The 17,199-nt window shown below is 48.4% G+C and overlaps 1 protein-coding gene across 1 annotated transcript in view; it reads left to right on the top strand.

Moving 5' to 3' along the window:
- Positions 1-17,199, top strand: part of RASGEF1C (RasGEF domain family member 1C) — an 88,682-nt gene that overhangs the window by 56,524 nt on the left and 14,959 nt on the right. Inside the window, exons 5-10 of the mRNA XM_019469697.2 lie at positions 2,674-2,874; positions 3,980-4,054; positions 14,595-14,684; positions 16,261-16,363; positions 16,865-16,944; positions 17,028-17,123. Coding sequence (XP_019325242.2) covers positions 2,674-2,874; positions 3,980-4,054; positions 14,595-14,684; positions 16,261-16,363; positions 16,865-16,944; positions 17,028-17,123 — 645 coding nt within the window. The remainder of the gene's footprint in view (positions 1-2,673; positions 2,875-3,979; positions 4,055-14,594; positions 14,685-16,260; positions 16,364-16,864; positions 16,945-17,027; positions 17,124-17,199) is intronic.

The raw sequence follows: 17,199 nt of genomic DNA, 5'->3' as shown, positions 1-17,199 counted from the left end.
CCTGGTGCTCTGAGGTCCCAAGGATAAGAGCATGCCAAGAGAGAGAATGCTGCACAGGCCCTGCCGGGGGCAGGGAAGGGGTCAAGGGACGAAGGAGCTGCATGTGTCTGGAGCACTGAGAAGGCAGGCAGGGGCTGTGTGGAGGCCATCGAGCGTGAACAGAGCCTGATTTCAGGACCCCCCAGTCCTGCGGGGTTTCTGTCTTTGCAAAGGCATGGAGGTATTTTAAAGAAGGGAGAGGCAGGGGTCAGATGTGCATTTTCGACAGACGGCTCTGGCTGCAGAGTGGAGTCTAGAGAGGCCAGCATGGATGCGGGGGGCCCTCTGAGGTCTCTAAGGACCACAGAGACAGAGCATGGAAATGTCAGAAAGCAAAATCAAGAGGGTTGGTGATAACCGGGAGGGATGTGAGGGAGAGGGTGGCTTGAGGATGGCTCCAGGCCTGCGTGCCTGACGGCAGTGCTCCAGTCACTGAGACAGGGTTGCAGTCAGAGGGGGCAGCTCTGGACAAGGTGAGGGTGACTTCCACTTACATGCATTGGGTCAAGGTGACCCCTGAGCCGTGATCTGATCTGGAGATCAGAGAAGTTGGATGTTGTCCACACACAAACACTAAGTGACACTCTAGACAGCGTATGACTGAGGGGAAGGGGAGGACCAGACGGAGATAGGGAGGACCACTCCCCCCACATACCCCGAAGGATGATGCAGACAAGCCTGCTGACAGCCTGAGGCAGGAGGAACTGGAGGCTGAGACAATGAGGCCAAGGCAGATGCCGCCTGAGAAAGGGCCCTGGGCTCTCCTGACAGGAGGTCCAGGGAGGCAGCAAGGGCCAGTCCGAAGGCTGACAGGAGTGGGTGACTAGTGGGGTGGGGTGGTGGAGGGGTGAGTGGGGAAGGAGGGAACATGATGACAGTGTGACTGCTTAAATCTGAGTCTGAGTGAGGACAGAGATAGGGGGCCAGTGCAGGTATCGGGGCTCACAGGATGGACCCAACTCGCCATTTTCCCAGCACACAAATAAAGATCTGATAGGCAGCGTGCTGACCACACTTTTGGACCTGACACAGCTAGTCTGCAGGCAACCTCAGTTTATCCACATACTATCCAGCTAACCAGTGGGTCTGCCCACCATGACTCTGGAAGCAAGGCTTAGCGTTCGGGTTCAGTTAGGGTTGACAACCTCCCATCCTGGTTCCCATGTCCTGAGGGCTCTGCCCATGACCGCTTGACAGAGAAGCACTTCCATGAGCACCAAGCGGATGCCATCTTGGTCTCCCAGAGCTCTGGGCACCACAACAATGCTGGACCTCAACCGCCCCACCTGGAGCCCTGGCAGATTCAGTGTTGAGGCCTCCCCGTGCACACTCGGCCCAGCTTGCCAGACTCCCCACCTGCAAAATGCTGCTGGATTTGTGTGATTCAAAGCAGCATGAAGAAAGCACACTTCTTCTGTCTGAAATAACCTGGCAGCACTAGGGGCACCTGGGTGGCTCAGTCAGTTAAGGGTCCAAATTTGGCTCAGGTCATGATCTCACGGTTCATGAGTTAGAGCCCCACATCAAACTCTCTGCCATCAGTGCAGACAGCCTGCTTCAAATTCTATGTCTCCCTCTCTCTCTGCTCCTCCCCTGCCCGTGCTCACTCTCTCTCGCTCTCTTTCTCTCTCAAAAATAAACATCAAAAAAATTATGAAATTACCTGAAGTACTGATGACTGACCACCCATTATTCTCCCAGCCCTCTAGGCCCTCTGGGCACCCTGCCTGATGGCTCATCATGGCCAGGAGGCCAGGCCTCAGACACTCCCACCCAGGCTCCTCGGCCTGTGGGGGTTGAATCAACCTCTGGGGGGCCATTTGCTGACAAGTTCAGGGGCTCCTTCTGTGGATTACTGAGAAAACCCTTGGGAACAGTGGATGTCAGGCTTAGTAAACACAGCCAGTCTGATGGTGCCTTCCTTGGAAATAGGGGTCTCTGATGGGGGGGAAAAATCAATCTCCCTGTGGATGTGGGAGGGGAGGATGGATGCCCCTCCAGGGTGGGGCCATGGCCTTTCTTCCCCAATCCAGGGCAGCCCAAAGCAAGAAGGCATCTGTCTGAGCTGAATGGTGAGACACTTTTGTCAGTACAGTCAGTAGTTATTAAAGGCCCACCGTGTGCCCAGAGCCAGGCCTAGCCCTGACAGCATAGAGGTGGCAACACGGGCTTCCCTGAGCCTGCCGAGCTGTCATTCTGGTGGGTCAGTAAACAACCCCGATCACCTCCCGCAGTGGCCCCATAGAGAAGTCACACGCAGCGACCTGGAGAAGTACTGTCGGGGCAGAGATAGGACAGCATGGCTAGTCAGGAAGGCCACTCTGGGTCAGGAAAGAGGAGGGCCCCCAGTGGAGGGGCCCCCATTAAAGCCCAGCAAAAGGCCAGCACCTGCGGCATCTCCCTCCTCTCTCCCTGCCTCTGTCCCGCTGGCAGTGCACACCCCAGCCCAAAGAGGCGGGGTGGCCCTGGACCACGGTCACCCTCCCCGATGTGTGATCTTCCGGCTTCCACAGGAGGGGACGGGCGCAGGCACATCAAGCAACAGCTTGTCTCTGCCAGCCTGGAGCCCCAGACGCTGGACATGGGGAGATGGGTGTTCGGGCACGAGCCCCTCTCTTTCCACCTCCTCTCCAGGCATACCGGAAGACGATGCATCAACTCCTGCAGGCTCTGCACCAGAAGCTGGCAGCTCAGGGCCAGGGCCCGGAAGGCCTGCTGGGGGCCGACAAGCCCATCTCCTACAGGACCAAGCCACCAGCCTCCATCCACAGGGAGCTCCTCGGCGTCTGCAGTGACCCCTACACTCTGGCCCAGCAGCTGACCCACGTGGAGCTGGTGAGCAGGCCTGTGCCATCCTCTACCGGGACCCAGAGCCAGGAACAGCTGAGAACCAGCTGTCCCTGATCCCAACCCCCTTCCTCACCCTCCCCCCCTCCACCGCCCCACATTGTGTCAGCATAACCCAGGGCTTGGAGCCTGTCACAGCAGGGCCGGCCAGTGTCTCCAGGATTCCCTAGCTCTGGAACAGTCTCGCCACTCCAGCAGGAGGGCTGGATACGCTCGGCCTGCCTGAGAGTCTGGGCCTGGGGCAGAGGACCCGGGTTCAAATACTGGCTCTGCTACCACCTGCTGTGTGATCTTCCACCAACTAGTGTCTTCCCTACCAGGGCCTAAGTTTCCCCAGCCAGGACTCACAGACACACTGTACCCACCCTAGCTTCCCAGAGGAGTCCATATAGGCCTTCCTGCTTGTGAAGGGGATACCCCAGCCTAGCCTCCAGCATGGTGGATTCCCTATAGATGCAGAGGGTAAGGGGCCTGCCCCAGAGAGAGAGGGGGAGGTTGGGGGATAGGTTTCTTCTCTTTTAAACCTCCACCATTTATGGCCCCCTTACTGCTTTCTGGCATTAGACTCAACATGTGAGGTGCGCTGTTGTATTTTGTCTTCCCACCACCCTGCCCGGTAGGCACTGTTATTCTCCTCTTTGCACAAATGAGGAAACCAAGGTCCAGAGATGTTAAGTGACTTGCCAGAAGTCACACAGTAGAAGGGACAGAGCCGGGATTTAATTCTGACCCAGACCCCATGCTCTTAGCTACCAGGCCTCCCCTGGAGGGAGCTGGTCATTTCAATTACCCAGTTTTGAGCCTAGTTTCCTGGGTATCACACCCCCTATGGGGACATTGCTTCCTGCCCTCCATGAACCATGGCAGCCCCTGGGCATGGGAAAGGCAGGGCGCCTCCTTCAGGTTGGTTTTGAGCTCCGTGACAAATCAGTATAGGGGTTGTGGAGCCCTAGTGAGAAGGACAGGTGTCCAGAGACCCTTTTGGATGGGCTGAGAGGGAGGGAGCCCACAGGAGCACCATGCCAGACCCCCAGTGCGCACCCTCTCCATACCTTCCCCCCTTTCCCGACTCCTCCTCTCCCTTCTGGTGCAGGAACGCCTACGACACATCGGGCCTGAGGAGTTTGTCCAGGCTTTTGTGAACAAGGATCCTTTGGCCAGCACAAAGGTAGAAGGCCCTTGGACGGCTGTCCCAGCAGCATCCCCCCCACCCACCCACTGGTCCCTCTGGGGAATGTCACGAGTGTCAGCAGGAGCTTCGGAGGAGCCCAGAGTAGAGCAGATGGGCTTGGAGGGGCTGTGTCCACTCCACCTGTGTCCCTCCAGCTTGCCACCCAGCCCAAGGGCCTCGAACCCCGACAGTCCCTGAGTCCTGGGGAAGCCAGCTGGTCACCTACCCAGGGAGGGTGGAGGGGAGGGGCAGAGCCAAGGCCCTGGGTGAGAAGGAAAGTGGAGGGGCACCAGATGCTCTCCAAGACCCCCATGCTCTCCCTGCGCGTTTCGGTGGGCACTGGTGCCCTCCAGTGGCCACCCGGGGTAGTGCGTGCTAGTGCCCACTGCCCAAGAAAGGTAAACGTGTGCTCTCCCCTCTAAGTGGTGCAGTGGCCCCTGGGACGTGCGCTACAGACAGCATCTGCACACCGGATCTCGGGTTTGCCCCTCCTCCCTCAGAGCCCAACCAGCAGGGTGCTTGGTGCTTATCAACCGGGTTCAATTCTAATCAGAACTGGAAACACTGTTGTCTTCTGCCCTCTGACCTAATAAAAGAAGAGCAACTAAATATGAATGCCTTTTCACCTCTCAGATAAGCAAAGATTAAACGTTGTGGGTGTGTAGGGAAAGGGACACCCTCACATACGTCTGGTAGGGGGTGAAATTGGCATGATCGCTTTAGGGAGCCACTTGGCAATCACACCAACACTTAACATGTACACCCTTGACCTCAACTTCCCATGCCTCATAACTTATCCTACAGATGTACACACCCATGTACACAAAGATGTATGCGTTAAGATATTTGGGATACACTGTGGCTATTATGGCCAAAGGCCGGAAGCGAACTACCTTATGGGGGCTGGATTACATCACGGATTGTACCGTACCTTATGGGGGCTGGATTACATCACGGATTGTACTACCTTATGGGGGCTGGATTACACCACGGTACACATGGAATGCTGTGCGACCCTTACAAAGAATAAGAACAACTGGAAGTATAGAATAATCCCCCAGATCCTCTGTAGAGACAAAAAGCAAGAGCAAAGAGAGCGACAAAGAGGATGTGACCATTCATGTGACAACAAAAAGGAAGGTTCATGATACATGTCTGCTTGCACAGCACATGCATGTAGACGATCTCTAGGAAAACCAGAGGGGTGTCGGGGGGCGGGCGGGCGGAGTAGGAAGGAGACTTTGCCACTCGTAGCAGATTGTTTTTTACATTTGGGTTTGGGTTTGGGTTTTTGGCCATATCCAAGTATCACTTTTTTATTGTGAACCACGTCAAGATTGCAGTGACCTCTCTTTACCCACTCTATGGTAGAGGAACGTGTGTGGTCTTTCCAGCCTCCTGCTAGTATAGATCCTGCTGCTACGAACACTTACAAGTTTTCATATACATCAGGGCATATTTTTCTAGGGCATCAATTCTCAAATGACTTGGTCTTACGGCCTTTTTTATACTCTTAAAAAGTATGAAGGACCCCAAAGAACTTTTGATTATGGAGATTATATCTACCGATATTCATCATATTAGCCATTAAAACCAGTAAATTTTAGGGGCACCTGGGTGGTTCAGTCGGGTAAGCGGATGGTTCTTGATTTTAGCTCAGGTCATGATTTCATGGTTTCTGAGATAGAGCTCCTAATCGGGCTCTGCGCTGACAACGTGGAGCCTGCTTGAGATTCTTTCTCTCCCTCTCTCTCTGCCCCTCCCCTGCTCATGCTCACTCTCTCTCTCAAAATAAATAAACCTTAAAAAAAAACTGGTAACTTTTAGAGATATTTATTTATTCAAATTAGCAATAACAACCTAGTATAGGTTCACATAAGTTTAACTAGATTTTCCAAAGTAAAAAAAAATTGAGAACAGTGACGTTGTTTTATAGTATTTTTACAAATCTCAATAATGACCAACGTAACTAAAAGACAGCTGTATTCTCTTATCTGCTTCTGCATTCAATCTCTTAACACATTCGCTCCACATTATTTTGGTTGAAAATCCAACCTCCCACAAATATGTAGTTGGAAAAGGGAATGGTATTTTAAGCCTTTTCAGATAATTGTGAATATTTTTCCTTGATACTATGCTAAAAACTTAGCAGGTGGTAGTTTTTTAAGATTAATTGCAATTTGGAATCTGAAAATATATCCGTGGACTTTCTGCACTCTATTATATTGAAATCTATTGATTCGTCTTGCATCCGGAATGTATCTTTTGCTCATGCATGATTTTATAACATCATATGTTGGTCATTTGGAAAATAGGAGTTGACTGAATCAGGCAGATCTTCCAAATGTTGGTACCTTTCATCATACAATATTTTTTAAATCCTTTTTTTTCTTTAAAGTTTATTTAGAGAGAGGGAGGTGGGCAGAGAGAGAGAATCCCAACCGGCACTGTGCTGTCAGCTCAAAGCCCAACCTGGGGCTCAAACCCATGAACCATTGATCATGACCTGAGCCAAAGTCAGACACTTAATGGACAGAGCCACCCACACACCCCTCATCATACAATATTTTAAAATCATATCCATTGATATCACTACTGATCTCATCCTTCCAAAACAGCCCTTGAGTATTGGAAAACTGTCAAGGTCACAGAGACAGATACATGTTTTACAAGTTCCAAACCTTCTCTTAAAAACTTGAATTTTATCATTGGCAACAAATACTATCAATTGCTTCCTTGAAGTGACAGACTCATCTTGTTGATTTTCAAGAAAATATTAGCCAAATACTGAAGTCTGAAAAACCATAGTTGGTCAGTCCTTCTTTTGAGTAAAAATGGTGTCTCCTGAGAAAAGTGGCCAGTTCTTCTCACAAGCCAATCACACCAGTGCTTTTCCTCAAGACCTGAATTCTGTATTCATCAGAAGTGTTTTGTGTTTAGTCACTTAAAACACCAAAAAGAGGGGCACCTGGGTGGCTCAGTCATTAAGCATCCAACTTCGGCTCAGGTCATAATCTCACAGTGTGTGCGTTTGAACCCCGTGTTGGGCTCTGTGCTGACAGCTTGGAGCCTGGAACCTGCTTTGGATCCTGTGTCTCCCTCTCTTTCCACCCCTCCCCCACTCATGTTTTGTCTCTCTCTCTCTCTCTCAAAAATAATTTAAAAGATAAAAATAAATTTTTTAATTAAAAAAAAATACCCAAAAGATGTGTACACAAGGATGGAGATTTAATAAAATTGAAATGTTTGCCTCCTCAAGGACATTCTGAAGTCACACTCACTTCTTTGACCTCGAACATGTGATAGTGAGGAACACAATGACCACTGATTATGGCTTGGTGACTCTGCCTTGCTTCGGGCTAAGAAGGAAGCCATTTTACACGATTTTCTTTTACACATCAGTGCAAATGTCAACACAATGAAAAGACAATGACATTGTATGAATATGAAAATAGTTGTGCCCTAGGCTCCACAATATACCTAGGACAGAAAGCACTGTGTCACAGGCTGGGCCCATGGCCAGCCTTACCAGGCGATGCCCATTCACGCTACCGGCAGGGAGGCATTCTTGCTTCACACCCTCACTGACACGTGAAACTGTCCCACCTTTTTTTTTTTAATGCTTATTTATTTATTTTTGACAGAGACAGAAAGAGAAATCAGGGGTGGAACAGAGAGAGAGGGACACAGAGAACCCCAAGCAGGCTCCCTGCTGTCAGCACAGAGCCCGATGTGGGATTCAAAACTACAAGTTGTGAGATCATGACCTGAGCAGAAACCAAGAGTCGGATGCTTAACTGGCTGAGCCACCCAGGCACCCCTCAAATTGTCACACTTTTAAATGTCAAGCTATTAAGTGGAACATCTTTTCATGTGTTTTGGACATTCTTGTTTTCTATGAAATGCCAGTTTCCTTTTGGTGATTTGGCTTTTTCTTAAGGATTATCAAGAGCTTTTTTTTTTTTAATGAGTTGTTTTGTTTTTGTTTTTTTTAAATATGTAGTAGGTGATTATTTTTTGTCAGTTAGGTTTTGGGGAGGTAGTAAAGAAATCCTTCCCTACTCCCTACCCAGGTCATGAAGATAATCTCCAATGTTTTCCTCTAGAAGTTTTAAAACTTTTGCCCTTCACATTTAAGTCTTGGATTTGAAATCCACTCTGTGGCTATGGATTGAGGTGGGGATCCATGTTCATGGTTTTCCACACAAATAGCAATTGTTCCTACACCATAATTTATGGATTGCCTTGCCCACCAATATGCCCAGACAGTTCTGTCACTATCATGTGTCAGGTTTCCACACATGTGTAGATCCGTTCCTGGACTGTCTCTTCTGTTCCCCTGGTCAATTTTTCTATCTCTGTGTCAATATACACAGTCTTCATTTTTTTTTAATTTTTTTTTAACATTTATTTATTTTTGAGACAGAGAGAGAGCATGAACAGGGGAGGGTCAGAGAAAGAGGGAGACACAGAAGCTGAAACAGGCTGCAGGCTCTGAGCTGTCAGCACAGAGCCTGACGCGGGGCTCGAACCCATGGACCACGAGATCATGACCTGACCCGAAGTCGGACGCTTAACCGACTGAGCCACCCAGACGCCCCTACATAGTCTTCATTTTTATAGTTGTATGATCAGTCTCGCTGTCTAGTGAAGTAAATTCTCCTGTTCTTCTTTAGGGGTGGCTTGGCTGTTCTTGGCCCTTTGTTTTTCTTTTTTCTTTTTTTAAGTTTTATTTATTTATTTTGAGAGAGTGTGTGTGTGCATACATGCAAGTGGGAGAGGGGCAGAGAGAGAGGGAGAGAATCCCAAGCAGACTCTGCACTGTCAGCAGAGCCCGACATGGGGGCTTGAATTCAAATTGAGAGATCATGACCTGAGCTGAAATCAAGAGTCGGGTGCTTAACCGACGGAGCCACCCAGGTGCCCTTGCCTTCTGTTTTTCTGTTTGACTTTTTACATCCTTTGTCAAATTCAATGAAAAATCCTACTGTGATTTTGTTAAGATATATGACATGTGGACCAGTTTGGGAAGAATTATCATCTTCATGATAATAAGTCCTCCAATCCATACAAATGGTGAGTCCCTCCATTTACTTAGATCTACTCTGTAATACCTTTCTTTTTTTTTAATGTTTATTTATTTTTGAGAGAGAGACAGAGCATGAGTGGGGAAGGGGCAGAGAAAGGGAGACACAGAATCTGAAGCAGGCTCCAGGCTCTGAGCTGTCAGCACAGAGTTCGACGCGGGACTCAAACCTATGAGCCATGAGGTCATGACCTGAGCCAAAGACGGATGCTTAAACTACTGAGCCCCTCAGGCGCCCCTCTGTAATACCTTTCTAATGCTTTATAACTTTCTCCATAAAAATATTAAACAGATTTTGTTAGACTTTTTTCCTCTGAGTACTTTATGCATATTTTTTTATCATTTATTTTTGAGAGACAGAGAGCATGAGCAGGGGAGGGGCAGAGAGAGAGGGAGAAAGAGAATCCCAAGCAGGCTCTGCAGTGTCAGCACAGAGCCCGACATGGGGCTTGAACTCATGAACCATGAGATCATGACCTGTGCTGAAGTTGGACGCTTAACCAACTGAGTCACCCAGGCACCACTCCAATCCTTATTCTTTTTATTTCTATGGTATCCATACAAAGAATCCTCACTGATAGGAAATGGACATGACAGACGGATCCTAGTTTTTAAAACTCTGAAATGTTGGGATTATTAGTTACTGCAGAATAGCCCTGCTAATTCTGACTAATAAGAATTTCTCTTTCTTGCTTATTGTGCTAACTAGGACCTCTGGTAAAATGCTAAATAGAAGTGTTGCTACCCAGCATCCTTCTTTTGTCCTGATTTTAAACAGAATGCTTTTAACAGGTCACAATAGAGTATGGTGTTTACTATAAGATCATTTTTTTAGATGTCCCTTATCAGCTTAAGGCAGTATCCTGGTCCTACTTGGCAGAGAGTTCTTATCATGAATGGTTGTTGTATTTTATTGACTACTCTTTCTTTTTTTAAAAAATGTTTTTTAAGTTTATTTATTTATTTTGAGAGAGACACAGAGAGCATGAGCTGGGGAGGGGCAGAGAGGAAAGAGAGAATCCCAAGTAGGCTCTGCAGAGCCAGTGCAGAGCCTGACATGGGGCTTGAACTCACAAAACCATGAGATCATGACCTGAGCCGAAATTAAGAGTCAGACACTTAACCGACTGAGTCACCCAGGTGCCCCTCTCAACTACTTTTTCTGGATCGATTGACCCTAGGTTCTCTTCTCTTTTAAACTGTTAAGTGATTATTTATACAGTAGTCTCCCTCTTTATCTACAGGGTATATACTCCAAAACCCCAGTGGATGCCTGAAACCACGGATGGTACTGAACTCTATACTATGTTTTTTCCTATACATACATACTTATAATGAAGTTTATAAATCAGGCACAGTAAGAGATAACAATAATCAAATAGATCAATTATACTAACATACTATAACAAAAGTTGTGTGAATGTGGCCTCTCTCTCTCAAAATATCTTATTACACTGCACTCACCCTTCTTGTGATGATGTGAGATGATAAAATGCCTACGTGAAGAGATGAAGGGAAGTGAATGATGTAGGCACAATGACGTGGTGTTAGGCTACTGCTGACCTTCTGTCAGAAGGAGGATCATCTTGCTTCCAGACCTTGCTCGATGGCAGGTAATTGAAACCACAGAAAACAAACCACAGATAAGAGGGGAACTACTTACTGTATTAGTTGTTGTTTTTTTTCCAATGTGGAGCCCCCCCTCCTTGCATTTCTGGGATATATGAAATCGGGTCGTGATTGTTATCTTTTTTGTACATCCTAAGATTCCGTTTGCTCTTGTTTTGTTTAGGATTTTTGCAGCTATAATCATGAGATGGTCTTGTTATTTTCCTGCCTGCCCCTCTTCTTTTCTAGTCTTTATTTTCTCTTTCCCTGTTCTCTCTTCTGTATAAAAGACTGAATTTCCTCCTCCTGGATCATTGGGCTAGAATTTGCCAGCGAAACCATGTGGGCCTGCTATTTCCATTTAGGGAAGACTTTCATGTACTGATTCAAGATTTTCCTTGTTTGTTTTAAACAAACAAGTCATACTCACCTCTAATATTCTCTGTATTTACATCCGTCCTTGTTCCATCATCCCTCTGGCTAAGTGTTCGTCAATTTTGTTAGCTTTTTCAAATAAAGAGCTTCTAGCTTCCTTGATCCTATGTGTTGCATCTTTCTTTACTATTTCATTTTTTTCTCTAATCTTTATTATTTCCCTCCATCTACTTTAAAGAAAGTAGGAATCCAAAAATCCAGAAAGCTTTGGATTCTTTCTTTTTCCTTTTCTAATTATTTTTTATTGTTGGATATTCAGCCTGTTGTTATGGTTTCTTCTTTTTTTCTTTTTGAGAGACAGAGCACACGTGTGCAAGCCTGAGTGGGGGAGGGGCAGGGAGAGAGAATCCTAAATAGGCTTCCTGCTCAGCATGGAGCCTGACACAGGGCTCAATCTCACAACACAAGATCATAACGCAAGCCAAAATCAAGAGTCAGACACCCGACCAGCTGAGCCACCCAGGAGCCCCTGTTCTAATAAAAGCATGAAAGACTATCCATTTCTTTCTAAATATATTTTTTGTTTGCATCCTCCACATTTTGTTTTTCAACATTTTCGTTCTTGTTTTAATTTCCGTGACGATTTCATCTTTGACCCATAGATCATTTTAAAATGTGTTTTTAGGGGCGCCTGGGTGGCTCAGTCGGTTAAGCGGCCGACTTCGGCTCAGGTCATGATCTCGCGGTCCGTGAGTTCGAGCCCCGCGTCGGGCTCTGTGCTGACAGCTCAGAGCCTGGAGCCTGTTTCAGATTCTGTGTCTCCCTCTCTCTGACCCTCCCCCGTTCATGCTCTGTCTCTCTCTGTCTCAAAAATAAATAAACGTTAAAAAAAAATTAAAAAAAAAATATTAATAAAATGTGTTTTTAGATTTCCGACTATTTGAAAAGAATGCACATTCTCATAGGTTGGAGGGTAGACAGGCTTCCATATCTGTCCATTACTTCAACTATGTAAATTGTATTGCTCAAATTTATATTTATACTGTCTTGTTTGTCTCCATAATCTGTGGAGTACTGCCAATGTGTGAAAATCTTCCACTGTGGCAAGAAGATGTGATTTCTCCCTATAAAGAGGTTTACTTTCTGACTGCATTTGCCTTTATATTTTGAAGCTATGTTGTTAGGCGCAACAAGTTTGGACTTGTGACATACCCTCAATTGATCAAACTTTTACCATTATGTGGTTACCCTTTAATCTTCTCTGATGCTTTTTGCCCTAGAGTCTTTTTTTCCTGCCTTAAAATCTATTTTGTCTAATATTAGTACAGCTATGTGATATTTTTCATATATATTTTTCCATTTTTTTAACTTATATCTTTGGATTTGGGGTGTCCCACTTGAAAATATCAAGTAGCTGGGGTTTTAAAATTACAGCAATTGGGACAACTGACTGGCTCAGTTGGTTGAGCATCCAACTCTTGATTTCTTCTGGTCATGGGATCAAGCCCCGAGTCAGGGTCTGCACTGAGTGCAGAGCCTGCTTAAAATTCTGTCTCTCGGGGCATCTGGGTGGCTCAGTCTGTTAAGGATCCAACTCTTGATTTCAGCTCAGGTCATGATCTCATGGTTCATGGTGGGATTGAGCTCCACATCGGGCTCTGCACTGACAGCATGGAGCCTGCTTGGAGTTCTCTCTCCTTCTCTCTCTGTGCCCCTCCCCCTCTCAAAATAAACAAACATTAAAAAAAAATGATTCTGGGCACCTGTATGGCTCCGTTGGTTAAAGCATCTGATTTCAGCTCAGGTCATGATCTCATGGCTCAAGAGAGCCCGGTGTGGGACTCTGTGCTGATAGCTCAGAGCCTGGAGCCTGCTTTGGATTCTGTGTCTCTCTCTCTGCCCCTTCCCTGCTCATGCTCTCTCTCTCTCAAAAATAAATAAACCAAAAGAAAAAAATTCTCTCTCTCTCCCTCTGCCCCTCTCCTCTGCTCGTGCACACACACACACACACACTGAAAAATAAAATAAAATAAAGTAAAATAAAATAATGTAAAATAAAAAAACAGCAATTATAATTACTGATATATATGGATCAGGTTTTACCACTTTCTGTGCACCTTTGACTTGTCTTCCCAACTCTTCCCTGTCTTTTTTCCTCTTTTCTTTACTTCTTTTGGATTAATAGATCCCCAATTCCATCTCCCCCTCTACTTATTGAAAGTCACCCTGGCAATTTCAACATGAATATTTAAGTTAAGTTAAATCTTTTAAACTTCAGTACATTTATACAGCTGAATATTCCACATCAATCGAAAAATTATGTTTCCAAGGGATATTTTATGACACATGAAAAGATTCATGTGGAAAAATACGGAAGCATATATACAGTTATGTGCAGATAGATACATACAGTTGACTCTCATAATTTAACATGATTATATCCATGAAGTTGTCATGAACACAGAATTAGCAAATGCCACTGCTCCCAAGGGAAATACAGGGGTAAGTTCCTTGCAAGCCTCCCACCACATTTGCATCGACCAGCCAATACATAACCTTGCATTGTGCGTGTTTCTGTTCAAAGACACCGTATTTAACATATATTGTTCTTCCAATAACATTGAACTCATGATTCATGTCTGAGTGCAGCTTATCTAACACGTATTTTCTCGTTAGGGCACATCACAACCTTCATGTGCTCAGGAACTGCAGCACTGTGCTTGGAGCCACGTTAAGCAGGGAACTCACCATCACACTGAACAGACCACAAAAAAAAAAGGACAGTTTCTTCACAGTAGGGGAGCTGAAACGAGAAGGCAGGGTGTCAGCTCAACCTCTGCTGGGAACAAAAAGGCACTTTGAGTGACTCAAATATTTTTTTTAATGTTTATTTGTTTTTCAGAGAGACAGAGAGCATGAGCAGGGGAGGGGCAGAGAGAGAGGGAGACACAGAATCTGAAGCAGGCTCCAGGCTCTGAGCTGTCAGCACCAAGCCCAATGTGGGGCTCGAACCCATGAACCGTGAGATTGTGACCTGAGCCAAAGTTGGGTGCTTAACTGACTGAGCCACCTAGGCACCCCACGTGACTCAAATTTTTTGCCACTCTGCACATATCCATGAATGACAGCAAGTGACAGTGACATGAGTAGCGATTTGGGGCCACAAATACGTTTTTAGGAAGCAGACAGATTCACAAAGACAGAATCCATGAAAAATGACAATCAGATGTGGGGGAGCTATGCATATACATATATATATATATATATATATATATATATCATATTAACTTACATCTTCGAGTATATAGAAAAAAGACTGGAAGGATACACTTCAAACCATTGGTATTTGTGGATGATTTTGTGGTTTCAACGGTTTCCAGATCATCTACAATAATGATCAATGAACTGACTCCATGTTCCAAAAGTTATTGACAGAAAGACTGAGTATGATCCTTGTGTCTTTCCCAGCCTTGTTTCAGTGACAAGACCAACAATCTGGAGGCTTATGTGAAATGGTTCAACAGATTGTGCTACCTCGTGGCTACTGAGATCTGCATGGTGCGTAGAAAGCCGGGGGGTATGACCTGGCTTAGCCAAAGGTGGTGGGGGTTGGGGGAGCCCACCTGGGAGGGAACCAGAAGGGCCTCTTGAGCTTGTCCGTGTCCAAGCCCGGGACCAAGCTGGGCACCTCTCTGGGACACCAGGTGTCACCACCCAGCTTGCCTACCGTGACATTTCTCTCTGGATGGAGCCTGGCACGGATCCACTGGACTCTGACAGAGAGTGTCAGAGATGGCTTGCTGAAAGAGTCAGATCTGCCAAGTGGTCCCGCCCCCATCTCTTCCTATCTGCCTTGGGTGGCGTGGCCTGCCCTGCTGCCACACTGTGTTTGGCTCTCTCAGCATTTAGAATAGAAATGCCCCAACCTTTTAAGAACTGGGAGATTGTACATGCAAAGCCCAGGTCTCCAGCTTCTCCCAGAAGGCAGGAAGACATCAATACTGAGCCAGGTGCCCTTGTCACCAAGTCACGGTCCCTCAGGGCCAGACCCTACCCACCCTCTTCTCTTCCTTAGAGCGGAGGAACCTCCTCCAAGCCCCCTGTCACCATCAGGTAAGGCCCTGGGGCCACTTGTGTCAGGGAAGGAAAGACTAAAGGCAACACAGGTGCCAGGTGGGGCTCTCTGGAAGCAAATGCTGAGATGGAAACTGGGGTAAGGGGCAGAGAAAGGGGCAGAGGCAGGCCTGCTCAGAAGGAGAAGCTGGTCTGCGATGCCTCAGCCTTGGGAGTGCTTCCTGTTGGGCACCCACAGCAGGCTGAAATGCCTGGCCTCCATCCCCGCCAGGCTCAGCCATCTCCACCACTGTACAGACACCCCGATAGGGACAGGAAGGACCTCGGGTGGGAGGCTTTCTGAACGGGGTTTGGGCAGCACGTCTCATGCTTCCTTGTGGCAGTAAAGACCACTGCTGCATGTAAGAGCAAGCCGGCAAAATCCATATGGAGAGAACACAGGGTAGGGTTCCACGGGCCCCACCTGCTTCCTGCATTTGCATTACTGGCCTGGCAGCTCAGGTGGCAGTTTTTACATAGGCAAAGCTGGACTGAGCCCTCCCAGGAGTCAGGCAGTGCCTCAGTCTAGGACGGCCCAGGGGATAACATTGTTTGGAGCCATCAGAGAAGTCAGGGTCCCAAGCACTTGGCCACAAGCTGGAGGTGAAGTCATGCAGTCATTCAACAGGAAGCAGTGGAGGGGGCCACTCTGGGGACAGGGCCGGGGTCCGTGCAGCCCCAGTGTGGGGAGAGCAAGCTTGATGCACGGGGGACGGGTGAGGGAGCCATGGAGGATGCTGGAGCTGGGCCTGGAGGGAGGAGCTGTGTCTTGGAGGGAGAGCCCCTCAGCACTCTGGATGCCCCGTGGAGTCCCGTCAGACCCCCTCCCCCGCAGCCCGTCATGGTGGTGGGCTCTACGGGCTCTGCCGAGGACGCGCAGAGACCCTGAACTCTCTGGCTGCAGACTACCCAGCATCAAGCGGCTCCACCGTGAACTGGGTTGAGAGAATGTTGATGAGGGACTGGCCTAGTGACGGGGTGGGGCCGTGTCACCACTAAGGCTCAGATGCCTTGTCCCCAGCCGGCCAAGAAGAAGCAGAGGGCCCAGGTGGTGGAGTTCTTCATTGACGTGGCCCGTGAATGCTTCAACATTGGCAACTTCAACTCTCTGATGGCCATTATCTGTGAGTAGGCCAGCCAGCCCGGGCCCCGTGGGAGCGCCCCCAGAGGCACTTGCAGACAGGCCAGGGGTGGGGTGCGGGGGGGGAAACCAGGGCCCTCCTCTGAGCAAGGTTGGTGCTGCTGAGCCCATACTCCCCTGCCCCAGAGGTCCTGGAGACTTGACCCCCCCCCCCCCCCCCCGCTTTGAGGCCTTCCTTGCCAGGGTGTTTGGTGAGGGCTGGACAGTGTGTCCCCAGAACCAGGGACAGCAGGGGCCCAAAGCATACCCTGGTCATGGTGTGGGGCCAGTTTGGCGGGTACTGGGACAGGGGCCTGCACACATGGGCCGGTTCGCCCAGACACAGTGTCCCCAGCACCCATACACCACCATCAGGCCGTCTGCAGAGGCCTCAACCTTGGTTCAGGCGGCCAGCTGGGGCCACCCCCCAGGCCTCCCGCCCTAGGGAATTAAGCAGACTGTGCAGCCCAGAGACGCTCCCCTAGCTCGACCCTCCCTCTTCCAGCCGGCATGAACATGAGCCCTGTCTCCAGGCTGAAGAAGACCTGGGCCAAAGTGAAGACAGCCAAGTTTTTCATCCTTGAGGTAAGCAAGGCTGCCGGGCTGCCGGCTGGAACTGGCCGACCCTGGGATGCAGCTCCCCCACATGCTTCCCTGTCTCCTTCCAGCACCAGATGGACCCGACAGGGAATTTCTGCAACTACAGGACAGCCCTGCGGGGGGCAGCCCACCGCTCCCTGACTGCCCACAGCAGCCGGGAGAAGGTAGGTCAGAGGCTTGCCTGGCCTTGAGAGCTCCTCCCTACTCCTTCCTACTCCCTACCTTGGCCTAGATGGGCTG

This window comes from Panthera pardus, unplaced genomic scaffold (genome assembly GCF_024362965.1).
Source record: "Panthera pardus isolate Hobbes unplaced genomic scaffold, ASM2436296v1 HiC_scaffold_2, whole genome shotgun sequence".
Taxonomy (NCBI): Eukaryota; Metazoa; Chordata; class Mammalia; order Carnivora; family Felidae; genus Panthera; species Panthera pardus.
This window is presented reverse-complemented; position numbering and strand designations above follow the sequence as displayed.